This window comes from Lethenteron reissneri, chromosome 36 (genome assembly GCF_015708825.2).
Source record: "Lethenteron reissneri isolate LAM-NWPU_2019-01 chromosome 36, ASM1570882v1, whole genome shotgun sequence".
NCBI classification, from domain to species: domain Eukaryota; kingdom Metazoa; phylum Chordata; class Hyperoartia; order Petromyzontiformes; family Petromyzontidae; genus Lethenteron; species Lethenteron reissneri.
Window position 1 is genome coordinate 12,642,980 of NC_083814.1, and position 25,272 is coordinate 12,668,251.

The 25,272-nt window shown below is 58.0% G+C and overlaps 1 protein-coding gene across 1 annotated transcript in view; it reads right to left on the reverse strand.

Moving 5' to 3' along the window:
- Positions 1-1,900: 1,900 nt before the first annotated feature.
- Positions 1,901-25,272, reverse strand: part of LOC133351184 (rap1 GTPase-activating protein 1-like) — a 49,596-nt gene continuing 26,224 nt past the window's right edge. The window contains 20 exon segments of the mRNA XM_061566209.1: positions 1,901-3,019; positions 3,715-3,824; positions 4,962-5,073; positions 5,554-5,665; positions 6,494-6,595; positions 7,126-7,238; positions 7,780-7,920; positions 8,539-8,715; positions 9,971-10,057; positions 10,265-10,432; positions 10,435-10,866; positions 11,157-11,286; positions 11,775-11,875; positions 14,769-14,852; positions 16,457-16,510; positions 16,822-16,900; positions 17,927-18,033; positions 18,710-18,949; positions 21,502-21,534; positions 23,049-23,087. Coding sequence (XP_061422193.1) covers positions 2,999-3,019; positions 3,715-3,824; positions 4,962-5,073; positions 5,554-5,665; positions 6,494-6,595; positions 7,126-7,238; positions 7,780-7,920; positions 8,539-8,715; positions 9,971-10,057; positions 10,265-10,432; positions 10,435-10,866; positions 11,157-11,286; positions 11,775-11,875; positions 14,769-14,852; positions 16,457-16,510; positions 16,822-16,900; positions 17,927-18,033; positions 18,710-18,949; positions 21,502-21,534; positions 23,049-23,087 — 2,442 coding nt within the window. The 3' untranslated portion in view covers positions 1,901-2,998.

Sequence of the window (25,272 nt, forward strand, 5' to 3'; positions counted from 1 at the left end):
CATCAGCCAGTCATCTCGGTCATCTCGGTCAGTCGACCCGTGGCACCTGGGTCTGCCCCGTGACCTGCCAGCGGACGTTCGACACTTCACGTGGCCTCAAGGTGCACATGGCCTGGCACAAGCATCGTGCTGACGTCACCGCCACTTAATGGCGAATGGCGGTTGTTGTTGTTGTGTGTGTGCCACACTGAGTGGTGTGAGTGTGTGACGCTGTGAGTGTGTTACACTGGGTGTGTCACACGAGCTGTGAGTGTGACACCGGGAGTGTGTGTGATACTGGTGTCTTGCCGGTGACTGCTACCAGCGGTGTCAAGATCGGCCTCTGCGGAGGAGGCGGTCGCCCTTCCAACAACGAGCGGAGCAAAGGTGCCGGACCTGTCGGTCATCTCGGTCATCCCACGGCACCTGGGTGTGGCCAGTGACCCTGGTGACTTCACGCGGCTTGCACCCAACCCGGCACACGAGGAGCGGCGACGCCGCAGAGCCCCACCGACTCATTCGCTCTTCATCTGACCCTGCACGCAGCGAAGACATCGAGATCGCCGCTGCCCCGTGTGGCCCAAGTGACAGGTGCAATGTCCCACGGGAGTGTACGTGAGGTTATTCATGAATGTGCGAAATTATATCATTATTATTGGTGAATAATGACGTATGAATCTGCCAATGAGCCAAGAATGTCTGTGTGTGACGTCACTCAACGTCGACCAGCCCCCGTCATTAATAATTATGAACAAGTGACGTCCTCCAAATGGACCCACCCCCCGCCATTCATAATAAGTAGCGGGTGACGTCACTCCACATGGTGGGGGGGGGGGGCGAGGCGCCTCCTCCCCCCTCCTCGGCGTCAACTCACAACCCTCACTACCAAGGCAGAACCCTCACGTCACGTGATCTCGTCACGCTGTTGTTGAGACATCGAAGTAAAAAGGACGTCGTGATGAACACGGGATTATCACCTTCACATGCAATAGGTCTGTGTCACCGCGCCCTTACAAACTGCACATGCATTGATGCTCTGCCTTTCGCTTACAAGTTTCACATTTACCGCAATACACCCGTCCTTGGACGGGCTAAAGTCTAGGCGAGTATAAAATAACTACGATACAATTTTAATCCGTACGGTACTGTAGAACGCTACAGAAGACCTTCATAAACTCACCGATGGGTACACAACGCGGGTTGTCAAGAGCAACCAGCGAGCACCAACAATGACGTCACGCGTGCAGAGCGTCCGATCACATTTTGGTTTAATTCGCTTGCACTTAGCTAGGACACCTCACGAAACGGACAATTGGTTAAACATATATTCATATCGGTGTTCGTTATTCGTAACATTCATTTCTTAGACGAGCATGTTGGGTGAGGCGGATTGGGATGGTCGTGAGTTCAACTCCTGCTTGGGTGCGTTGACTCAGCCCCATGACTCCACCGAGGGCCCCATCAGCCCAGAGGCCCTCCTCGTACCCTCTGGGTCCTGTTGCTCCAATGACGGTGGCATCATTCGTGACTTAGCCGCAGCTACAGCGAGGAGAAAACTAAATACGTGTTTGTTGAAAGGAGTGCAGTGATTTGTGGTTGTTGAATTTACCTTGAGCCGAATAAATGTTAATTTAACATGTTTTTTTTTTTTACAAAATTGTTATACTTAAGCCGCTCAAAACATAAAACCGGCCCTGATCCCACGAGCGGGGGGTCGATAAAATGCGTACCACTCTGTGGAGAAGCCAACAGCGGCTGGCCTATTGACACAGACTCGTTCCCACCATAGCATCGTGGAATTTCCCCCACCTGCTCAGCGGTTTGTGAACAGGAGCCGAACACCGATCGAGAGCCAGGAGACGTCTAGGAACGCACGGAGCCACGCGGGGAGGGAGCGAGAGGGGGGGAGGCGACTCGCTCCGGAGATGCTGGCGACATTTATTGAATAAAAATGCGTGGAGTGAGCAGCCGCTTCGCGATCCGCGCCGGGGCTTACAGGGATTCCTTCCCCACCCACCACCCACATCGCGGCTGTGGCGCACGAGACAGGAATATATATATTATCATCATTATAATAATTATCATCATTATGGTATACACAATATGTACAGTTATACAGCGAGAGCCAGCAGCAGCAGCATGCCCTGTGAGCGTCGATAGCCACGTGTATGCGTAAATAGCAGGTGACGTGCGGACACACACACACACACAAAGACAAAGATCCCCCGTGTAGCCTTTAATAGAGTGGAGGGGCAAGTGCTGTTAATGAGAACCTACAAAGGCCGGAACGGTACACAAGGAGGAGGGTGGCCAGCACCACGCCCGACCGCCTTTGTCTCCCCAGTAGAGATGCTTACACACCGCATCGGATACTCATTTAAGGCTGAGTTGACCTAGGGGAGGCCCAGGACCAGTAATCGTCAGCGGTGTTGTAGTCGTGAGCGGGAATCGAAATCGGGTCGCCTGGTTCGTAGCGCGGCGTAGCGCTAACGGCTACCACTCCCCACGCACGCACTCGCACACACGGACGGACGCGCACGCACACACGGACGGACGCGCACGCACACACGAACCACTGCAAAACACGGTCACGGGAACGAACGGAACGGACTGACGGGAGGGAACGCGTGAGCGGTCGGAGTCGCGAGCGGCTCCCGCGCCCTGTGGGGTTGTGGACGGCTCCCGCAGGGCGGAGGCTCGCTAACAGTCCGAGTCGCGCCAAACTCCGGAGGGGCGTGCGCGCCACGGACCTCGTGGCAGCCGACGGAACCCCCCCCGCTCGCCGCCCGGACACGTGACGCCCGACCCTATCGGGACAACGCCACCGCGACCACCACCAGCCACCAGCCACCGCCTTCGCCCTGCTGCGACAATGCCCCCGCCCCTTCCCCCCGCTCCACGGAGTACCCCCTCCACCCCCACCCCGTCCTGCTTTGTCTCTCTTGCGTGGTGTGACACGGGAGGCGAGGGGGGGGGTCGCGGTCGGCCGGGCGCTGGGGGTCAGCGCCGCGTGGGTTTCTCACTGCTCCGGCTGGGGCTCCTGCAAGAATAACAACGCGGGGAGGAGGAGAGAGGAGAGAGGAGGAGGAGGAATGACGCACACGGCATGGACGTGTCGCTCGCCGCTCACCGGCAGCACGTCCCCCCATAGTGGCGACGCTCACGACGCTCCGCTCCGGCACGGCGAGGTGCCATCACGCGGAGCCGTGGAATAACCCGAGCGAGAGCGAAGGCTCCCAAGCAGGGAGCCCCCCCCCCACCCCGGTTTGCACGAAGAGAGATAAGGCGCATCGAATATCAGCTAAAAAATTCGATTCCCGATGAAAACAAACCTAACGAAAGTTATATAATCAACATAACAAGCCAATTCATCTTTCTCATTTCACAACACCTTATCTCTTGCCGACATCTCTGCCTCACTTTGTCTCTCTCGTCTCGCGACACCTCGCCCGGCACTAACGAGGTCGTGAGCTCGATCCCGAACCTGACGCCGGCTGTATATTCGGAATTTGCGTGTTCCTCCCGAGGTCGCGAGGATCTTTCTCGCATTTAGAATCAACGTCGCGCGTTTAGAGTATCTGGCTGCTATACATCATGAAAACGAGTGATATGGCTCAGTGGAACTTACCTGGTGAAATAAAAAGTTTAAATAGTTTAGTTTAACATCTCTGTCTCTTCATCTCACAGTTTAGACAATTGACGGGGGGTTGAGGGGGGCGGGGTGCGGCCAGGTACCTCCGGGGACGTGGTGCCAGGCGCTGTGCACCCCGGCGGCTGTGTGGTCCGGCTCGTGCCCGCGTCCCCCCTCGCCGCCTCCGGGTGATTGAGCAGAGAGTGCACGGAAGCTGCGCACGTCACACAACGAGACGCAGACGAAGGTCCCCCGTGTAGCCTACGCGGGCCGTTGGGACAAGTGCCGTTAGCAAGTGGCACCGATAAACGGCGGTAGGGAACACGAGGGGGTGGTGTGGCGAGCGTCACGCCAGCCCTGCCGCCTTTGTCTCCCCAGCAGTGCCGATGTTTACACTCCGCATCATGAACACATTTGAAACCGACTCGATCTTGGGGAGGCCCATGACCAGTTCAGATGTTCGTCATCGGTGTTTGAATGCGAGCGGAAATCGAACTCGGGTCACCGGCTTCATCGTGCAAATCAGTTGACCCACGCGTCTGGCACACACACACGCACACACACACACGCAAACACACACACGCATCCACACACACGTACCCACACACACGCACATGTGGGGAGTGGACCTGCGTGCCGGAACGGTCCATAACATAGGTTCCAGGAATTACTTGGAAACACCAGATCCATGTTGCCTTGGTTTGTCCTCGCGATGCTGTCGTGGTGGTGGTGTGTGTCTGCGGTAGTTCGCGTGTGCGCGGAGGTGTTGTTGCTGTGTGTATGGTAATGTGTGTGGTGGTGATGGTGGGTGGTGGTGTGTGTAGGGATGCATGTGGTAGTGTGTCTGGTAGTGTGTAAGTTGGCACAGTAGGGGGCACAGGTTGGTGCATCGGCCAGTCATCTCAATCAATCAACCCATGGCACCTGGGTCTGTCCCGTGACCCCCTGCCTGGGGGCAGTTCGACACTTCACGTGGCCTTAACGTGCACATAGCCTGACACAAGCGTTGTGGAGACGTCACCGCCTCTTAGTGGCGGTTGTTGTTGTTGCGTGGTGGTGGTGGTGTGTGGTGGTGTGTGGTGGTGGTGTGTGCTGTGGTTGTGCGTAGTGTGGTGTGTCTGCTGGTGTGTGCGGGGGTCCGCTAACCATCTCATCACTGCGACAGCAGCTGCCTCTGTTGTCGCAGTTCACAACCGCGACACGTGACGTCTGTTGCTGCTCGAGAGGCCCACGGCGACGTGTTACCGCTTTATCTCAAGCGGTTGCCGGTTTACGCAAACGGACCGACTCCAACGCCGCCGCTCTGCGCGTGCGTGCGCGCGTTCGTGCGTGCGTGCACCGCTACTGGCACCTGCGGACGAGGTGTAGCTCAGCACGCTGGACAGGCTTCCCGTGTCCGAGAGCCACGTGCTGTAGGTGAAGGAGTCGCGCGTGCGCGGGGTCCCGGCGGACGACTGGCTCTCCTGCTCGCATGCAACGACAAGCGCGGAGGGGGAGATGCCCGCGCCAGTCTCTCAGCAGGCAGTACGGTGCGAGTGCCGTTGGCGAGCAGCGCCTATGAAGACCACCTTTGTCTCCGCGTTGGTGATGTTTTCACTTCGCTGGAGGTGCTCATTTAAGGCTGAGTCGACCTAGGGTAGGCCCAGGGACCGGTTCAGATAATCGTCATCACCATACAACGGCGACAACCGCCGTTCGCCGCTAAGTGACAGTGGCGTCACCGAGTGGCAGAGTGAGTGCGGGTGAGTGGTGGGTGAGCGATGAGAGAGTGCGGGTGAAAAGCAGGTGAGTGATGAGAGAGAGTGGGTGAGTGATGGGTGAGTGGCAGGTGAGTGATGACAGAGAGTGGGTGAATGATGGGAGAGTGCGGGTGAGTGCGGCGTGAGTGTGCGGTGAGTGCAGGGGGTGAGTGAGTGAGTGAGTATGGGGCTGCGTGTGCCCACCATGCCCGTGTCGTACTCCTGGTCGCCGCCCGCGCTGCTGAAGCTGCTCCCGTTGGATGAGGAGCGCGACAGCGGCAGCGCCGAGTCCACGGCAGCGCCCGCGCGGCCCGGCCTGCGTGCAAAGACAAAGATAAAGACGCCGATCCCTCATATAGCCTTAACAGACTGTTGGGGCAAGAGCCTATGGAGGCTGGAATGGCACACGAGGGGGTGGGTGGCCAGCACCACGCCCAGCCGCCTTTGTCTCCTCAGTGGCGATGTTTTCACATCCCGCCAGGTACTCATTTGAGGCTGAGTCGACCTAGGCGAGGGGGCCCAGGACCGGTTCAGATAATAGTCACTGGTGTTGGCAGTGTGACACACACACACACACACACCAACAACAACAACCGCCATTCGCCACTAAGTGGTGGTGACGTCACCCTGCGGCATCTGTGCCAGGCTATGTGCACGTTAAGGCCACATCCACGTCCACACACAGACAAGGGCGGCGCCCATCAGCCGCTGTGGCCTCTACGCGACTTGGCGTCGAAGCGGCATCACTGAGGCCCTGGGCTCGGATCCAGGTTGAGGCCAATGCCTCCACAGGGATTTCGAGGGTAGTGAGATGGTGCTCTCAGCTTGGTCACCAGTGACACCCATAGACACTTTGTGCAGAAACCCATAGATCCACCACGCCCGGGCACCTTTGTCTTCCCATATCTACTGGTTTACACGCTGCACCAGGTACACATTTATAGGCTGAGCCGACCTAGAGGAGGCCCAGGTCCGGTTCTGATATCATTCACTGTTGCTGATTGCCGTTTTGCTCCAGGAATGGAACTCTGGGATCACGTGGCTGGGATCACGTGGCTGGGATGACGTCGCTGGGATCACGTGGCTGGGTGGTACGTTCAAAGAGTAATCGGTTCACAGTCGCACCTCTTGGTGGTCACGGTACCTGGACGGGTGCGGCAGTATGTCGGGAGAGCTCTGATTGGAGGACATGTGGTCGTGTGACACGTGGCCACTGTCTGGGGTCGTTAGCGGTCCCGAGCCCTCCCTGTGAATAGAACAAATTAAATACAAAGCGTTACTGCTGTAACTTTTAACCACCACAAATGAGCCAAGAAAGTTGTGGACTAACATCATCATCCCTCCCTTCTTCATGGGATAGAGCGTTGCCCCCTCGTGCAAGGCGTGGACTTCTCCGGGCGCTCCGGTTACTTTCAAGCATACACACACACACACTCATGAATTGGCTGAAAACATCTTAATATATAGAAGGCCGCAGAGCTTGGGCAATTGTTGGTGGCGCCGGCTGAAAGCCATGGCTGTTGCCCTGTGGCTCGTCTGCGATTGTGAACAACGCCGACGCCGCGGTATGAAACTAGACACAGTCGTCGTTTTACTCTTCTCCTGGTCTGTATGTGTGTACCCTCACCAGTGTAGCGGCTAGCGCGCTGCGCTACGAACCTGGCCACCCACAACTTCGCGCGCCGTTGCCGGCCTTCATAAGTGCTCGCCACCAACAGCACTTGCCCCAACAGTCTGTCAAGGCTATACGGGGGATCTTTGTCTTTGTACCCTCACCTGCTGTGCCTGTCCTCCGCGCTGCCCGGACTTGCCCTCTGGGCCGCTCCGGCTGCCGGCGCCTGCCCCTGCTTCGCCCTCCACACGGGGCTCCGTCCTACCAGCATCAGGGACTGTGGGGGGGGGGGGGTCGGGGGGCAGGGGGGGGGGGCACCGGGGCCGTGGCATCGATCAAACCAAACCAGCTTCGACCGCGACCGCGACGTACGCTCGGTGTTCCAGCGCAGGCCCGCGTGGACTACTTTTGAGGCCCACGTGGTCTACTTCCACGGCGAGCAGAAGCCGAAATCGAGAAGTGGACGGGGGCAACGCGAGCACGAGAGGGGGCTGACGGGGTCACGGACGGAGCCAGACCACCGTAGCTCGTCTCTCTCGCAAGCAGCTGCCCATCGCCGGCCAGACAGGGTGGAGATCTAAGTTGTGTGTGTGTGTTGTGTGTGTGTACTTTCAACTTCTTTCGCACCGTACGGAGCCAACCGTGCTAATCGGAGGTGCCGGGGTATGAGACAGCCCAACTCCAGAGCGAGTTGACTGGGCAAACGCCCCGCTCGTCCGTGGTCTCGGTTCAATCCTGGTCACGGGCCAGGAGTGGTTACTTGGAGAAGGGCATTGTGGGTGGTCAGTGGTGGGGGTTTGGGGGGCAGGGGCGCTCACGAATGCGGCTGGGGGTCGAGCAGCCTCGGCCAGCGTTGGCGGGGGGCCCAGCCCCCCGCTGTGGCTGCACGGCACGGCCTGCTTCTGCCGCCCCCCCACGAGCACGGTCTCCATGGACTGGCTGCGTCCGCGGATGGCTTTCTGTGCCGGGGTGCGAGGCAGTGACGGACACACGCGCACACGTGATACATCGTCACACACACACACACACACGCGCACGCACGCGTGTCATACGTACACAAGTGCAATACACAAACTAAAATCTCATGCTGTGACCCAAATACACATGCACATACACACGCACATCGCATCCTTTGAGACAGAACTACAAAGTCATGCAGATCCCCTGTGTAGCCTGAGCAGGTTTTTGGGGCAAGTGCCGTTAACGAGTAGCTGCTATGAAGGCCGGCACGGCACACCAGGGGGTGGGTGGCCAGCATCACGCCCGGCCGCCTGTGTCTCCAGAGTGGTGATATTTACTACACATTGTTCCAGGTACTCATTTGAGGCTGAGTGGACCTAGGGGAGGCCCGGGACCGGTACAGATAATCGTCACTCGTTGATCGTGAGCGGGATCGAACTCGGTTCGCTGGGTTCGTAGCACAGCGCGCTAACCACTCCGCTGCCGTTCCCCCAAACTTTGACAGAAACACGCACAGACACACACGCGCACAGAGACACACACATGCACGCACTGGCACCCTCGCACACACCAGCCGGGCCAGACACACAGCGCCCTCCTGCAGGGAGGACACCCACCTTGAACGTCTCCAGGATTCCTCCTCCTCCTCCGCCTCCTCCCCCTCCTCCCCCGCCGCCACTCGTGCCGCCCCCTCCCTCTGACCTCTCGCCCTCCGGCCAGCCTCCCAGCATGCACTGGGAGCGTGCGTGCAGCTCCTCGTAGAGGGTGTCCAGTAGCGCCGCCCGGGTACGCTCCTAGCGCCGCCACGCGCGGACCGAGCAGCGGTCATTCGGACCGCTGTCTTACGGAGAGGCCCTTCGCTTAATAACAACTGGCAGTTCGCCAGCATTGGTGAAAGCGAGCCCCGAATGTGTGGAACCAATGCTGCTGATGTATGTGTAGAGACAGTGCGTGGACTAGCGGCCACGAGTGGTAACTGCAGGTGTGGAGACAGTATAGGGGACTGGTGGCCATGAGTGGTAACAACAAAAGACAGTACACCACACGACTCGTGGTCACAAGCGGGGGATAACCAGGCCAGGGAACAGACAGGGGAACGATCTGGGATCTTCAGGGACCTGCGAGAGAGTTCGAGAAGAGGGGCGTGGCCAGGTGCGGAGGGATGGGCCACGCTGGAGGATAAAAGGGAAGGGCGAGAAGCGAGGTTCTTGGCTGCCGGAGGAGTCGCTGTCGTCGCTATATCGCCAGTCGTCGCTATGTCATCAAGTCCTCACTGTGTCTTCTAGTCGTCACTATCAAGAGATCGTGTTCTGAATACAGAAACCCTTTCACAGCGTACGTAGCCAACCGTGTTAAGCGGAGGTGTGGGGAAAGGACAACAAACTAAACACAAAAATCAGTTTCTTTAAAATTAGTTTTCAATCTCGATTTTAAAGTGCATAGCTACAGTGGCTTTCTAATATCGCAAAGAAGAGCGTTCCAGACCGCCGCAGAAGTGCATCTGAAAGCGCTGCGACACAGCGCGCGTCTTTGTTTGATGGCCAGCCAAAAAGCTGCTTCTGTGAGGATGACTGGAGTTCGCGTGACGGTGGTTTATGCTCTTTGACGAGGTCAGCACGCCCAGAGCAGAGGCCGCGTTGCTGATGGGATGCGATGGGAAGTCGGCTGTGCACCACGACCCTCGCCTTCTCCCCTTGTCGCTCTCATTCCTGACGAGATTCAGCGAGGCACTGACTTCCCGTGCAAGAACTCCCACGTTTGAGAGAGATGAAATTTTAATTTACTGATAACATATACAGAAACTGTATATACTATATATGTAGTGCAATATTCACAGCTGTGAAGGATGAGTGTTACTCTCTTTGCGAATGATGCAGTCACTCCCGCGCAGTGCCTATATAAGTCACCCGCTCACTCGGCCATCCGACCAATAGAACGTTAACGCATCAATCGAGCGGCGCTCGTCCCCAGGGGTGTAAATTCCTGACGTGCGTGCGCCCGCCAGTTAATTAATTGGCACGTTAATTAATAGGCGGGCCGCGGGCTTGCCTCGAGAGCGGAGAACTTGCGAGCCTTGTAGGAGGCATGCTCCGCATTGATGAGCTTCGTGAGCAAGAACTCACGCAGAGCCTCGCCCTGCGGACACACGGACACGTGGACACGTGGACACACGAAGGCATGGGCACATGGAAACACGAACACGCGGGCACACGGACACATCGACATGCGGTCACACGGACAAATGAACACACGTACACGCGGACACAACATGGGCGCATCGACGCTCAGCCACAACCTCCACGGAACTAAGGAAACCATTCCCAGCATGCACCACAAATTCACCTTCTTGAAGACGGGCGGATCCGGCAGGGGCGGCCCGAACATGGGCACGTCATTCCGGGCCGTCACGGCCACTTTGTACCACGTGCTGCCATCGCCCTCCTCCTCCTCCCCCTCCTCCTCCCCCTCCTCCTCCCCCTCCTCCTCCCCCTCCTCCTCATCCTCCTCATCCTCCTTCCATCCTCCTTCCCATCTTTCTGCACCTCCGCTTTGTCGCTCGCCTCCTCCTCCCCATCCTCCTCCTCCCCATCCTCCTGCTTCCCATCCTCCTCCTTCCCATCTTCCGCTCCCGTGTCCACGTCGCAGGGCGATGGCCTCGCTTCTATCGCAGCGTCGGCCGTGGGCCCGCTGGGGTCGTGTGGCGAGGCCGGCAGGACCGGGGGGGCCGGGGGGCCCCGGGTGGCCGGGGTCGTCCCGGGAAAGGGGCAGCCGTGGTCGGTGGCGGAGAGCGAGGACCGCGAGCGCCGCGACGGCGGCCGGAACGGCTGCACCACGACGTAGGCGTGCAAGAAGTTGGAGGCGATCATGTCGGGCACGAACGGCGTGCTCTCCTCCTGGAACACCAGCGCCACGATGTCGTTGCCGATGTGGCGTTTGCGCTGCAGCTGCGCCGGGGGGTGGTGGGGAGAGGGGTGGGGAGGGGATGGGGGGGTGAAAAATGAACCGCGCGCGGGGAATTCGGCGGCGATCGACGCGTTCGCCGGGGTTCCAGGGCTTCACGCGGCTCACGTGTCCTCGTGCGCTGCATTTCCCTGTGTCCCTCCACATCTCCGCGTGTCACAACGTGTCCAGGCATGTCTCCCCCACCCTGTGTCCTCCGCATGTCCCCACACGTCCCCGCCGCGTGTCCCCACATCGACTCACGTATCCCCACGTGTCCCCCGCGCGCCCCCACCTGCTGCGCGTCGCCCTCGGTGTAGGGCAGCTTGGTGGAGATGTGGAACATGACCTCGCGGTCCAGGAAGCGCGTGTACACGGACTCGGAGCCCGTCTGTCCGTGCGTCACGTCCAGACCCCCGCGGAACCTGGTGGGACCAAGACCGCGACGGCACAATCAGGGTGGCACAACCGCGACAGAACAATCCAGGCAGTGACTAGAATCCCAGTGGGGTGAATGGAGACTTTGACATGGGATTGGGCCGTAGAGGAGGGATCACGGATTGCTTGAGGCATCTCCCACGTTGGAATCGTGGAATTCAAATACAATTCCCGCACAACCACCACCACCATAATTACCGCCAGGTTCATAGCTACCACCACTACTCACACCGCCACCACCACCAGCACCGCCATCATCATAGCTACCACCACTGCTATCACCACCACCATCATTACCGCCAGCTTCATGGCTACCACCACTACTCACACCGTCGCCAACACCAGCGCCACCATCATCATAGCTACCACCACGACTGATACCGCCACCACCGACGCCACAGCCACCACCGCCACCAGAATGAACACCACCAGCTATGACCCTGACCCTTATCCGACCGTGACCCCTGACCCTCACCCTGAGAAATTGTGCAGCTGCACAGGGTCTCCGAGCCACCGCAGGAATGCGTCGAGCGCCGCACTCTCCTGCCGGTTCCCAAACACCTCCCCCTCCGTCTTCTGTCCATGGGGAAAAGGAGGGAGGGTGCAAAAGGCAGAGAGAGGGGGTGGGGGTGTGGGTGTGTGTGTGGGGGTGTGGGTGTGTGTGTGTGTGGGGGTGTGTGTGGGTGGGGGTGTAGGGGTGTGTGTGGGTGTGTGAGTGTGTGGGGGTGTGTGGGTGTGTGGGTGTGTGTGTGAGTGTGTGGGGGTGTGGGTGTGTGGGTGGGGGTGTGTGGGGGTGTGGGGGTGTGTGGGGGTGTGGGGGTGTGTGGGGGTGTGGGGGTGTGTGATTGTGTGGGTGTGGGTGTGTGGGGGGTGTGGGGGTGGGGGTGTGGGGGTGTGTGGGTGTGGGTGTGTGGGGGTGTGTGGGGGTGTGGGGGTGTGTGGGTGTGTGTAGGTGTGGGGGTGTGGGTGGGTGTGTGTGGGTGTGGGGGTGTGTGTGGGTGTGTGGGTGTGTGGGGGTGTGGGTGTGTGTGGGGGTGTGGGGGTGTGGGGGTGTGTGGGTGTGGGGGTGTGGGTGGGTGTGGGGGTGTGTGTGGGTGTGTGTGGGGGTGTGTGGGTGTTCGTCTACAGATCTGGACACGGTCCCATCGGCGAGCTCCTCTGGCAGGCGAGGCTGCGTTTGCTGGATTCACGTAGCCCGCATATGTGGCAGGACACGAGGGGACACAATTCTGGCTAATGGCCTGATGAATCTGGTTGTAATCAACAGTGTACTCAAATTGTAAGTGTTGTGGTGGGTTTACTCTCCAACACACTGGTGTGCTGAAGTTGTAAATAACTCTTGACTTGAAGCTTTCGTGACTGCAGGGATTAATATTCTTTGGGTCTTTCGGTAAAGTTACGTAGATAGGTTCAAAGAAAATAACAAAAAACTAGGATGCTTCGATCGCAACACAAGCGATCAGGAGGAAACAAGATGACGACCGCTTGTGTTGCGATCGAACCGGTACCGGTCCGTGGCCTGTTAGGAACCGGGCCGCACAGCAGCAGGAGGTGAGAGCGGTGAGTCCATGTGTGTACACACTCTACACACCGCATAGTGGTGAGCGGTGAGTCCATGTGTGTACACACTCTACACACCGCATAGTGGTGAGCGGTGAGTCCATGTGTGTACACACTCTACACACCGCATAGTGGTGAGCGGTGAGTCCATGTGTGTACACACTTACACACCGCATAGTGGTGAACGGTGAGTCCATGGGTGTACACACTCTACACACCGCAATAGGTGGTGAGCGGTGAGTCCATGTGTGTACACACTCTACACACCGCATAGTGGTGAGCGTGAGTCCATGTGTGTACACACTCTACACACCGCATAGTGGTGAGCGGTGAGTCCATGTGTGTACACACTCTACACACCGCATAGTGGTGAGCGGTGAGTCCATGTGTGTACACACTCTACACACCGCATAGTGGTGAGCGGTGAGTCCGCGCGTGGAACCCGCCCCCATTGCTTTATTATTGACCACTTCCATCCGCGCCTCTCTCCCGCACTGCGCACTCGTCTCAGTCACGGTGTTGGTAAGCCCACAAGCTGCTAACCCCTAGTAGCCAACATGAGTAAAAACACAAACGTCGCTGGAGAGCTTCTTTGAAAAGGGGGAAAGACCCAATGATGAACCCCCCCCCCCCCGGTCCGTGAAGAAATTGGTCTTCCACGAAACCGGTCCCTGGTGCCAACGAGGTTGGGGACCGCTGCTCGAACCCATGCGATCGCACTGCTCGGCAAGGGTCCCAGGATGAAACTGACAAAAAACTAAACATTTATCGGTTAATTTCAAGGCAAAGCCAGGTGCTCTCGCGAGGAGGTGGCCACGTCAGTGAGGCACCGCACAGTCAGGCAGTGACATCACCGGAGTGCGGTAACGATGAGCCCAAACTACTTCAACTTCTAAAATGGGAGGCAATGCCCTTCAGTTGTCCGTCAGCCCAACAGAGCTCAAATAGTCTTGGGACTCTGTCTCTCTCTCTCTCTCTCCAGAGCTGCGCTGAATTTGGGTTTCGGGTCAATACATGTGTAATGAGGATAGAGTGCAGATGTTGTTTTTGCAAAAGCAGCCCTTTGGGGGGAGCAGCTCGCGTGACGGGACGGTGAGTGACGGTGAGGGTGACGCATGGTGAGGGTGACGCGTGGTGGGGGTGACGCGTGGTGAGGGTGACGCGTGGTGAGGGTGACGCATGGTGAGGGTGACGCGTGGTGAGGGTGACGCATGGTGAGGGTGACGCGTGGTGAGGGTGACGCGTGGTGAGGGTGACGCGTGGTGAGGGTGACGCGTGGTGAGGGTGACACGTGGTGAGGGTGACGCGTGGTGGGGGTGACGCGTGGTGAGGGTGACGCGTGGTGAGGGTGACGCGTGGTGAGGGTGACGCGTGGTGAGGGTGACGCGTGGTGAGGGTGACGCGTGGTGAGGGTGACGCGTGGTGAGGGTGACGCGTGGTGAGGGTGACGCGTGGTGAGGGTGACGCGTGGTGGGGGTGATGCGTAGGTACTCCCACCTCTTCTGCGACTTCTGGACAAAGGAAGAGTAGGCCAAAAACACTCCGTGGAAAGGGCTCTCTCTCTCCACATCCTCTAGCGGAGCGGAGGCCTTTCCGCCAGTAGGGGGCGTGAGCCGGACATTGCAGGGCTGCGCCTTCACCCAATTGCAAAATAAATAAATAATCACGGCCGTGTTGGCGCTTGCAGCTGGGCGGCGTCTCCGTTGAGACCCCCCCCCCCCACCTCAAGCCGCCCCCCCCTTCCCACCTCCTCCCCCCCTCCCCCCTGGGCATGTGTGTGTGCGCGTGCGTGTGTGCGCGTGTGTGTGTATACGTGTGTGTGCACGTGTGTGTGTGCTCGTGTGTGTGCGCGTGTGTGTGTGTGTGTGCGTGCGTGTGTGTGCGCGTGCGTGCCTACACACGCCCCTACCTGCCCGAACGTTTGGTAGATGACGCCGAACTTGAACTGATTGCTGATGGAGTGCTCGTCGTAGGCCAGAATCAGCTGGGATGCCTGGGACACAAAGACAAAGATTCCGCCACCCCGTGCAGCCAATTAACAAGACCGCTGGGGCAAGTGCCGTTAGCGAACGCGATGACACCATACCACGATACGTACCGTCATACACAAGCACGCACCATACGTGCACAAGTGCAATACACAAACTAAAATCTCACGCTGTGACCCAAATACACGTGCACACACACACGCACATCGCATCCTTTGAGACAGAACTACAAAGTCATGAAGATCCCCCGTGTAGCCTGAGCAGGTTTTTGGGGCAAGTGCCGTTAGCGAGTAGCTGCTATGAAGGCCGGCACGGCACACCAGGGGGTCGGTGGCCAACGCCACGCCCGGCCGCCTTTGTCTCCCCAGTGGCGACGTTTTACACATCCGCACCAGGTACCCATTTGAGGTCGCTCAGCCGTTAGCTCCACGTGGAAATGAGGGCCTACAGCAATGTGAGAGGGCCCTCTAGGATAATCCGGCGTTTGGCTTCAGTGTAGCAGAGCAGGGCAGAGATCAATCCACGCGCGCGAGAGCGAGGGGGTTCACGCTCATCGCTCCGCACAGATGGATTCAAGAATCTCGTCTCAGTACCGCCATCTCCTGGCCACCTCGCAGCCCGGGCCTGCAACGGCCCCCCCGGTGTTCACTCCCAGGCAGGTCGCACGCCAAGAGCATGGGCCGGGCTGGAGCCTGCTGAGACCCGGCGGGCGAGTGCAGGGAATGTTTCGTGCGCAGGTGATTAGCGGGGAATCGTCTGGGATCCCCTTCATCTCCACGATTGCAGGCGAATGACGCACGGATGAGGGGAAGGTGGATTAGAGACGGATTAGAGGAGTGTGTGTGCGTTTCCGAGTTAATATGTACGCGGGGAGCGGTGGCGCAGAAGTTAGCGCACCTATGAACCTGCCTACCTCGAGTTGAATTCCTGACCACGGCTAATATCAGTGGTCAGAACCGGTTCTGAGCCTCCTCTAGGTCAACTCGGCCTTAAATGAGTACTTGATGCAGGAGTGTAAACATTAGCGCTGGGGAGCAAGAGGTGATCAGACGTGGTGCTGACCACCCCTTCACGTGATGTTGGCTCAGCTGCTCGTGATGAGCACTTGCCCCAACAGCCTGCTTAGGTTATACAGGTATCTTTGTCTTTTTGTACATTATAATTAAACAAGTTGTTTTGTGATGCTGCATGAGAGTGAGCACATGAACGAGCGGGTGAGTGAGTGAGTGGGTGGTTGAGTGAGCAGGTGAGTGGGTGAGCGAAAGAGTGAGTGAGGAGGTGAGCAGGTGAGAGTGAGTGGTGAGTGAGCAGGTGAGTGTGAGAGTGAGTGGGTGAGTGAGCAGGTGAGTAGGTGAGCGAGAAAGGGAATGAACAGGTGAGTGTGAGAGTGAGTGGGTGAGTGGGCAGGTGAGTGTGAGTGGGTGAGTGAGTGGGTGAGTGTGAGAGTGAGCAGGTGAGTGTGAGTGGGTGAGTGAGCAGGTGAGTGTGAGAGTGAGTGGGTGAGCAGGTGAGTAGGGGAGCGAGAGAGTGGGTGAGTGAGTAGGTGAGTAGGTGAGTGAGTGAGCAGGTGAGCAGGTCGGCGAGCTGGTGAGCGAGAAGCAGCCCTCACCTTCGGGTAGAGCACGGGGTGGAAGCGTTCGGTGGTGAGCTCTGGACAGAGAAGCTGCAACAACAACACCACCACCACCATCGCCGCCACCACCACATGTTACCAGCATCTCGTGACAACGATATTTCAAACTTGGACAGCACCTCAATGACACCGCAGCTCACAGCTGGTGACTGTCCAGGGCACTGGGACTACACCGGTGTGTGTGGGTGAGCGATGTGTGTGGTGAGCGGTGTGTGTGGTGAGCGGTGTGTGTGGGTGGTGTGTGTGAGCGGTGTGTGGGTGAGCGGTGTGTGTGGGTGAGCGGTGCGTGTGGGTGAGCAGTGTGGTGTGTGTGGGCAATGTCCATTGTTTCGGGAACACACCTTGGCCATGTGAGCGACGCTGGGCGCTTCACCCAGGCTGGACACGGGCACCATGCACTCGTACGACTGCCTCCTGGCACTACACACGTGCACACAAAGATAAAGATCCCCCGTGCAGCCTTAACATACTCTTGCGGCAAGTGCTGTTGGCGTACGTACACACTCAGCGACCTGACCTCCCTCCCTCCGCCCATCCCCATCACCTCTGACCTCACTGAGTCGGCTCAGCCAAGCGTCATCCTTCTCCCGCAACCCAACCATATACATTAATTTTTCTCAAATAACTAAACTATTTGTAATGTTACCAAGCAACGCCAACCTGAGTTGTAGCGAAGCGACCTGGCCACAAATGAAGTATAGCTCAACGAAGTAGCTCATCACGTGGACAATTATAGCAGCAGACAAATACTCCACGTGCCCCCCCCCAACACAGCCCCCCCCCCCAACCACGGTTTCCAGGAGATGTTAACTCCCTCGCCTGGTGTACAGGAGGCCCTGGGTTCGAACCCGGCCCTGACACCTGTTGCACATTTGCAGTTACCACGCGATAATGATGAGCCACTTTGTTGGGCTATCGTCTGTGGTGGCCAGGTCGCTTCTGAAGAAGAGCTACGTAGCAGCTCAGAGGGCCTTACCTGTTGGTAAAATAAAAATGTTTAGATTATAGTTTTAGTTTAACCAGGTGGCAGTAAAACCAACTAGCCGAGGACAGGATGAACACCAACGGGCGACCGCCAACACGTGAACGAACATTTGCCATTAACGATTTTGCTAAACGGGTGGAACGCGCGAGAGCGACGCTCCCCGCTGGGCGTCAGCGGCGGCGGAGCGCTCAGAACGATGTCTACTTCGTGAAGCGGCACCCCGGTGGTGGTGGCGGTGGTGGTGGCGGTGGTGGCGGTGGTGGCGGTGGTGATGATGGTGGTGATGGTGGTGGTGGTGGTGTGGTGGTGGTGGTGGTGGTGATGATGGTGGTGATGGTGGCGGTGGCGGTGGCGGTGGCGGCGGCGGCGGCGGCGGCGGCGGCGGCGGCGGCGGCGGCGGCGGTGGTGGTGGTGGCGGTGGTGGCGGTGCGAGCCGGTGGGGGGGGGGGGTGCGGCGTTACCGCAGCAGGAGGCGCATGCAGTCGTGTGCGGGGCCCGCCGCCTCGTGCTTGATGGAGAAGACGACGCGTCCCGCGGCGTTGTCGCTCGCGTAGAAGTTGAAGTGCTCCTGCGGCGCGCGGACGCGGCGACCGTGGGGGGGGGGAGGGGGGGCGACGGCATTCGTCAACAACCAGCGTCGACCCGTAACGCCGTGCCGCATTCGCTCGCTCGCTCTCCTCGCTCTTGCGGAAAGAGTGGTGGGGAACCGCAGTCACGCGGGGAGTGAGGAGCCAGTGCCAAATCCCCCCGCCCGCCGCCCCACCACCAAGCTCTGCGTTCCTCGACATGTTGGGGTGTTATCGGTCAATTAACGAGTGCTTACGTGTAGACAGGGGAAATGAAGAAAACCAACATGGTGTGCAGGGTGTGTAAGTGTGTGTGTGTGGATGGTATGTGTGTGTGCAGGGTGTATGTGTGTGTGCAGGATATGTGTGTGTGCAGGGTGTGTGTGTGCAGGGTGTGTGTGTGTGTGCGCTGTGCCCACCTGTCCCAGGAAGTGACGGCGGTACGTGTGTGTGTGTGTAGGGTGTGTGTGTGTGTAGGGTGTGTGTGTGCAGGGTGTGTGTGTGTAGTGTGTGTGTGCAGGGTGTGTGTGCAGGGTGTGTGTGTGCAGGGTGTGTGTGTGCCCTGTGCCCACCTGCCCCAGGAAGTGACGGCGGTACGTGTGTGTGTGCAGAGTGTGTGTGTGCAGGGTGTGTGTGCAGGGTGTGTGTGTGCAGGGTGTGTGTGTGCCCTGTGCCCACCTGCCCCAGGAAGTGACGGCGGTACGTGTGTGCCGTCGGGTTCCCCTCCAGCTGGGGCCCCGTGGCGGCGGCGGCGTCGGGCGTGGAGGGGTACGCGGGGCAGCAGGGGGTCGCGGGGGTCACGGGGGTCGCGGGGGTCGGCGACGTGGGCTCGGGGGAGGGAGGGTGCGACCCCTCGATCCAGTAGCCGCCGAACTGGGGCAGGATGACCTGGGGGTAGGGGCCTCCCCGGTCCAAGACCTGCATCACGTCGTGGTGGGGGGGGGGGGGGGGGTGAGGTTGAGGGGGGCAGTCGCGATCGCTAGTCAATTAGCCACGAGGAGCTCTGGGGTGAGTGGTGACGGCTCGCACTCCTACAACGGCCGTCGTGTTATGTATAGGATGTTTTAAAGGATGTATAGGATTTCAAGGATGTATAGGATGTCTAGGATTTGCAGGCGTCGCTATCGTGAGCGTGGGTGTGCCGAGTGGCACGCGTGCTGGGTGCTGGACGGTGGAGAGAGGTGGGCAGGGGAGCGGCGCCCAAGGGCAGGGCAGCAGTTGTCCGTGGGACTCTCGGCCGAGGCCTTTCGAGACTTTGTCGCAGGGGGGGAAGGTGGGGGTCAGATTTTGACTGCGCGACGGCAGCGGAATCCGGCAGAAGGAAGGAAGCGACGGGCGACGAGCGGCGGCATCGGCGGCGTCGGCTGCGACGATCTCTCAACGCCGACCTTCTAATCGCCCCCATCGCGCACCATCTGCCGCAGACGGAGCATCGGCCAGACCCCCCCCCCCCCCCCCCCCCCGCGGCATCATTTGCTCGGTCGGGCCATCGGGTGCCGGCGTAAACGACCCAAAATTGAAAATTGCCCGCGGCAATTTCACGAAAAGTCGCAGCGGGCAACCACAGAACACGATACGGCCACGGAGAGCGGCGCGCAAACTCAATCAGGGCGATGCCGATCGGCGACGGGATTCGTCGCTCCGCCGCGATCGCGGTGGTGGTGGTGGGGGGGTCACGCGTCGCTCCACCGCACCGTCCTCGACGCGGGCTCGACTCGGCACAACCAGCCCGCTGCGAGCCCTACCTCGCCCGCTCGCGTGGAGCAAGGCAGCCGCCTTCTTGCCTGGACTGACATGTCAGTTGCGACGCCCCCCTCACACCCCCCCCCTCCCCTAGCGCATGGAAGCGAAACGTCGGACGCCGCGCAGGCGCCACCGACGACGACGTGCGCCTACGTTACGAGATCCGAGCGAGCGACCTCAACGTGGGGAGCATCGGCCAATGAATGACTCATCTGCTCCGCGTGGGGGGGGGGGGCACAGCGGTGGTTGTGGTGTTGGTGGTGGTCACCGCAGCGCCGTCCACCGTGGCCGCTCGTCGTGCGACTGAGCTTCTCCGCACGAAGGCGCACTCGCGAACGGCACTTGCCCCGGTGGGACGTGTAGGCTATACGGGGGGGGGGGTCTTTGTCTTTGTGTACGTGCGTGTGTACAGTGCTCAGTGCATTCGTGTTAATCGTGTGCTGTGTTGTTGTTAGGCGTGGCAGCAAATTAATTCCTGAAATGTGCCATATACTAAACCACGTGGAGGAGGGGGCAGAATGAGGGACGTAGGAGGTCTCGTCGTGAGTTGGGGGGCTGCGAGTGAGTTGGGGGCCAGGAGCTGGTGGCTGGGGCGTTTGGCTCAAAGCCACGAACAGCTGTCAGTGTGTCTTTGTGCACGTACGTGTATGCACGTGTGTGGGTAGCGGTAGCGTAGCGGTTAGCACGCTGCGCTTTGAACCCGGCGGCCCGAGTTCGATGCCCGCTCACGGCCAACACCAGCGACGATTATCTGAACTCGGTCGTGGTTCTGGCCACCCACCCCCTTGTGTGCCGTGCTAGTCGTCATAGGTGCTCGCTAACAGTCTGTTAAGGCTACTTGTATGCGAGGAGCAGTGGCGTGATGGTTAGCACACTGCGCTACGAACCCGCTGATTTTTCAAGTTCGATTCCCACCCACGGCTAACATCAATGGCGATTATCTAAATCCGTCTTCATCCCAAGGTCGACTTTGTAAGAGTAAGGACCTGGTGCTGTGTTAGCATTGGGGAGACAAAGGCGGCCGAGTGCGGGTGCTGGCCACACCACCCCGTCGCTTGCCACGTTGGCCTTCATAAGTGCTCCCTAAAAACACTCGCCCCATCAGCCTGCTCAAGGCTGCACGGGGGATCTTTGTCTTGGTGCTGAAGAGACATTGATTTTCCCAGCACTCTCACAAACACTCCAGGAACACTCGGTGAGTGGCCGCGCTGTTGCCGGGGCAACGTCAATGTTTGTCACATTTCGCACAGTGACGCTTGTACCCCGGGTGAACTGGCCCCCTCCATAGGAATGTGGACATTTACACCACAATGATTTTAGCACGGTCCTATATCGGTGGGATGGCAAAGGAAAGGATATAAGTGCATGTATGGGTAGGTGGGTAGGTGGGTAGGTGTGGAGCTACCAGATTGGTAGTTGGGTGGATTGCTGTGGAGGTAGGTTGTGTAGGTATTTGTGTGGGTAGGTATGTTGATAGGTGACTGTGTAAGTAGGGAGGTAGTAGGTAGGTGTGTGGGTGTGCAGGTAGGTTTGTGGGTGGGTGGACAGATGTGTAACAATATCGATATGCGGGTAGATGGGTGGACATGTAGATGTGTCAACGGCCGAGTGGCTAGGTGTGTTGATTGGTGCACGGGTGATCTGTGTAGGCAGGCAGGTAGCCTGCCGGAGAAGCAAGCCGCCAGGTACTTGTTGAATACGAGTGGGTGGGTGCTCTGACCACTCGCCTCCTGTATGTTCGGGTACGGAATGTATTCATCCTGCGAAAACACAAACAAACGCCACGGGTTGTCGCGAGCGCGCGGGCAGACCGCGGGAGCGCATCCGCAGCTCCAGACGCGGCGCTCGCGAAGAGCAAAGTTTAGAGGGGCCAGCGGATTTGAAGGCCCCCCCCCCCCCCCAGGGCAGCGAGGGAGATGAGACTTTAGCGAAGTCGGGGTTTGCGAAGAGAGGGGACGCGCCTGAGAGCTCGGCCACCCACGCAGGAGATGGAGCGGTGAAAGCGGCTCGGATTGTTACACCGCTGGACCGTGAGCGATGGCATCGGCTTGTGGAGGCCTTCATCCAGCGGTGGATTGATCGTGGCTGATGGTGAATTGTGAGAATGGGGACACCGCATAGACATTCCAGGAAAGCCCCACGGAGTCTCGGGACCCGATTTCAGGAGGATCCTACCAAGTGCTGGCAGCAGGGGGCGATGGTTGTTGCGACTGTGCGTGTCTTCCAATCTAGTAATTTGCGGTGTAAATGAAAATCTAATTTCGACCGCGACGCCGGCACGCCAATGGCTCTGCTCTTGCGAATGGCGTCACGGGATCGTTCGCAGTCCACTGTGATGCACAACCGCAGTGTTAATCAGATCGGGTGCCGGATTCGAACCGAGAGGGCCACGTGGGTGTCTGCCAGGCACGGGCAGGGGAGAAGGGGCACGCCTTGAGTGCATGGGTTTGGTAGTCGCCATTTAGGACGACCAGGAGAATCTAAACGATCTAGATTTAACTACTTATTTTTTTTACAGGTAAGGCCCAAGGACCTATATATCTCTTTTTAAGAAGCGACCTGGCCACAAATGATCGCTCGAATAAGTTCCAGACAGAGGAGGCAGCAGTGGAGAAGGAGAGAAAGGTGCTTCCCAAGTTAAAACACAAGCTATGGCTATAATTGGGTTTCATAGTTACATTCGAAATGATATTCTAGTCCATAACACAGAGTGTAGCTTGCAACTTGCAAAAACAGCAAATAGAACAATATTGTTTAAATAGCGGGTTTATAACAATGTCATTTATTTACCCAGAAAGGCCTCAGTAAGCCTCAAAACTTTATTGGCTCAAAGCATTAGCAGAGCAAACAAAAGCATAAAGGTCATCTATCCACATACAATTCTAACTATTTACAGAAAGTTGTGCACAGCAAGTGTTGTGTAGCGAGCACATTTTGAAGGCCGAGACAGCGCAAGAGGGGGTGGGTAGCCAGCAGCTTTCCCGGCCACCTTTATCTTCCCGGTGCTGATGTTTACACACCACACCCGGTACTCGCTTTAAAGGCTGCCTCGACTGAGGTAGGGGAGATCCCTGGACGGGTTCAAATATTCGCCACTGTCATCAGTCACGACGAGAGGGCAATTGAACTCGGGTCAACGCCAGATTGGGAGCGCAGTTGCGCGAACCACTGCGCTACCGCTCCCCACACAATATCTCTGCGGTGGTCACAAAGAGACGAGCCATCTGGAGACAGCGGGCGAGTGTCAATCAGTGGCGTGGCGAGAAGCATTTACCTTCTTGGGTTTCTCCACCGTCTCGAAGGGGCTCTTGCTCTGCAATCACAAACACGGTGCGAACACCGCGTCACACTCAGCCACGTTGCCGACGCCGCTAATAAGGAGGCGTGTAGGACCGATCCCACTGCTTCTGCTGCTGCTCGTCGAACGGCTGTCGATGTGGACGCGGAACAACGACTACAATTTCACATTCAGGTGGTCAAGCCCAGATAACCGGGAGCAGCGGAGTGCAATCGCTGCGGTGTCTCCTTCTCGTGTGTGTGGATGGGGCCGTTGCGTCGTTATACGTTGCACGGGCTGTTCTGGATAATTAGCAGTCGAACACTATTGGAGCGTTTTGGAATGTTGAGGTATCCGCATCTACTGCCATGGTTTGTGCAGATGCGGTTTAGGGTGGACCATGAGCGTCGTGGAAGATCAAACTGAGGGGTCTTCTGCGTTGGGTCTTTCACGAGGCCTTGCTGGTGAGTGCCAACGTTGGCGAGGCTGACTTCGTGAAGCTGTTAAGTTATAGCAGCGCTGACTCGCACATTCATTACCTGGGAAGTTAAATAACAACTTGACCCCCTACTGGCAGGCGAATGTCCCATTGCAAGGCTGTTACTCTGCGTTCACCTTGTGCCACACAGGGGCAGCTGCCACCTCGGGTGCCCTGCTACGCACTGCATGCGAGGTGCAGTATCAACATTAAGTGATATTTGTTATTTCGTTTACTGTCTTCAAATGTTATGAAATAGCGCATGTTAAACACTGCAATTGATTTGCCTCACTTGTGCAATGCGGTTAAGCATTACTGAGGCATTGCAATCGTGGTTCATGTCAGGCCTAGAAGGCCTGAGGCCTGAACCCCTACCCTCCCCCTCTTGCTTGGACGCCCAGCCCAGGGAGCGTCCTTGCAACGGACAGGGGAACTAGGCAAGGGATGGCGCCTGGTCAGACCTAAGAAAACAATGCATTTTATAAAATGAAATAATTCTTAAACAAGATAACATTGTTATTATTACTAAGGTGAGATTGTTATTTGCGTCCATAAAGGTAGATTAATCCGACTTTCTCATTAAATATGGCAATGCCATGAGACTTTTTTTTCTGACACCACCACGTGCAAAAATGCGTTTCATTGTCACAATGACCCATGTGACCTCATCCGACCAATCACAGCACAGCAGCGCACCGGACCATTCAGGAACGATGCAACGGTGAAGAGCCCGGAGGGAACCCCACGCAGAACCTGGGGGGAGGGGCCGTCCATAAATGACGTCACGCGATTTTGGACGATTTTGACCCCCCCCCCCTCGTCACACGGCGTCGCAAAAAGTCAGACACCCCCCCCCTCAAATATGACGTCACAAAGCTCTGCTCCCCCCCCCAAAATAGAACATGCTTCAAATCGCTTTAAACTATTGTCATTGTAGTGCGTATTTAATGTGGCGCTGCACTCTGATGTTGTAGGAGAAAACATTTATTAAAAAGTCTATTTAATTAAGTAGAACGTGTTGTCTATATCTATTTAAAGTTGCGCATTTTGATGTGACGTCACATTTCTCAAACCCCCCCCCCCCCTCGTCACACATCGTCACAAATGTCTGACCGCGCCCCCCCCCCCCTAGGTGAGTGACGTCATTTATGGACGGCCCCAGAGACTACAAACGCCGCACAGAGAGGCGACAGAGTTGGGAATGGAACCCAGTGCGCTTTCTTGCTGTGAGACGGGAGCGTTACCACTGAGTGGGCAACCACCGGTCCCACTTTCACTCCGCCGATAAAGAGACGCCGGATTGAAAGTGGAGCGCCTGCCCTGTGCACCATCGGCGCGGGGCTGGAATGATCTCCGGCAGATCGCGTGCCTCCTACAGACACCCGATCCGTGTGCACACACGCACCCCACAAAGACAAAGATCCCCCGTGTAGCCTGTGACAGACTGTACGGGCAAGTGCTGTCGGCGAGCGCCTATGAAGGCCGGTACGGTACACGAGGGGGTGGGTCGCCAGCACCACGCCCGGCCGCCTTTGTCTCCCCAATGGCGATGATTACACGCCGTGCCAGATGTTCACTTGAGGCCGAGTCGACCTTGGGGAAGCCTAGGACCGGTTCAGATAACCGTCACTGGTGTTGGTGGCCGTGAGCGGAAATCGAACTCGAATGGACGGATTCGTAGCGCCAACCGCTACACTACCGCTCCCCCACCAGGCACGCACACACACACACACAACCCCCCCA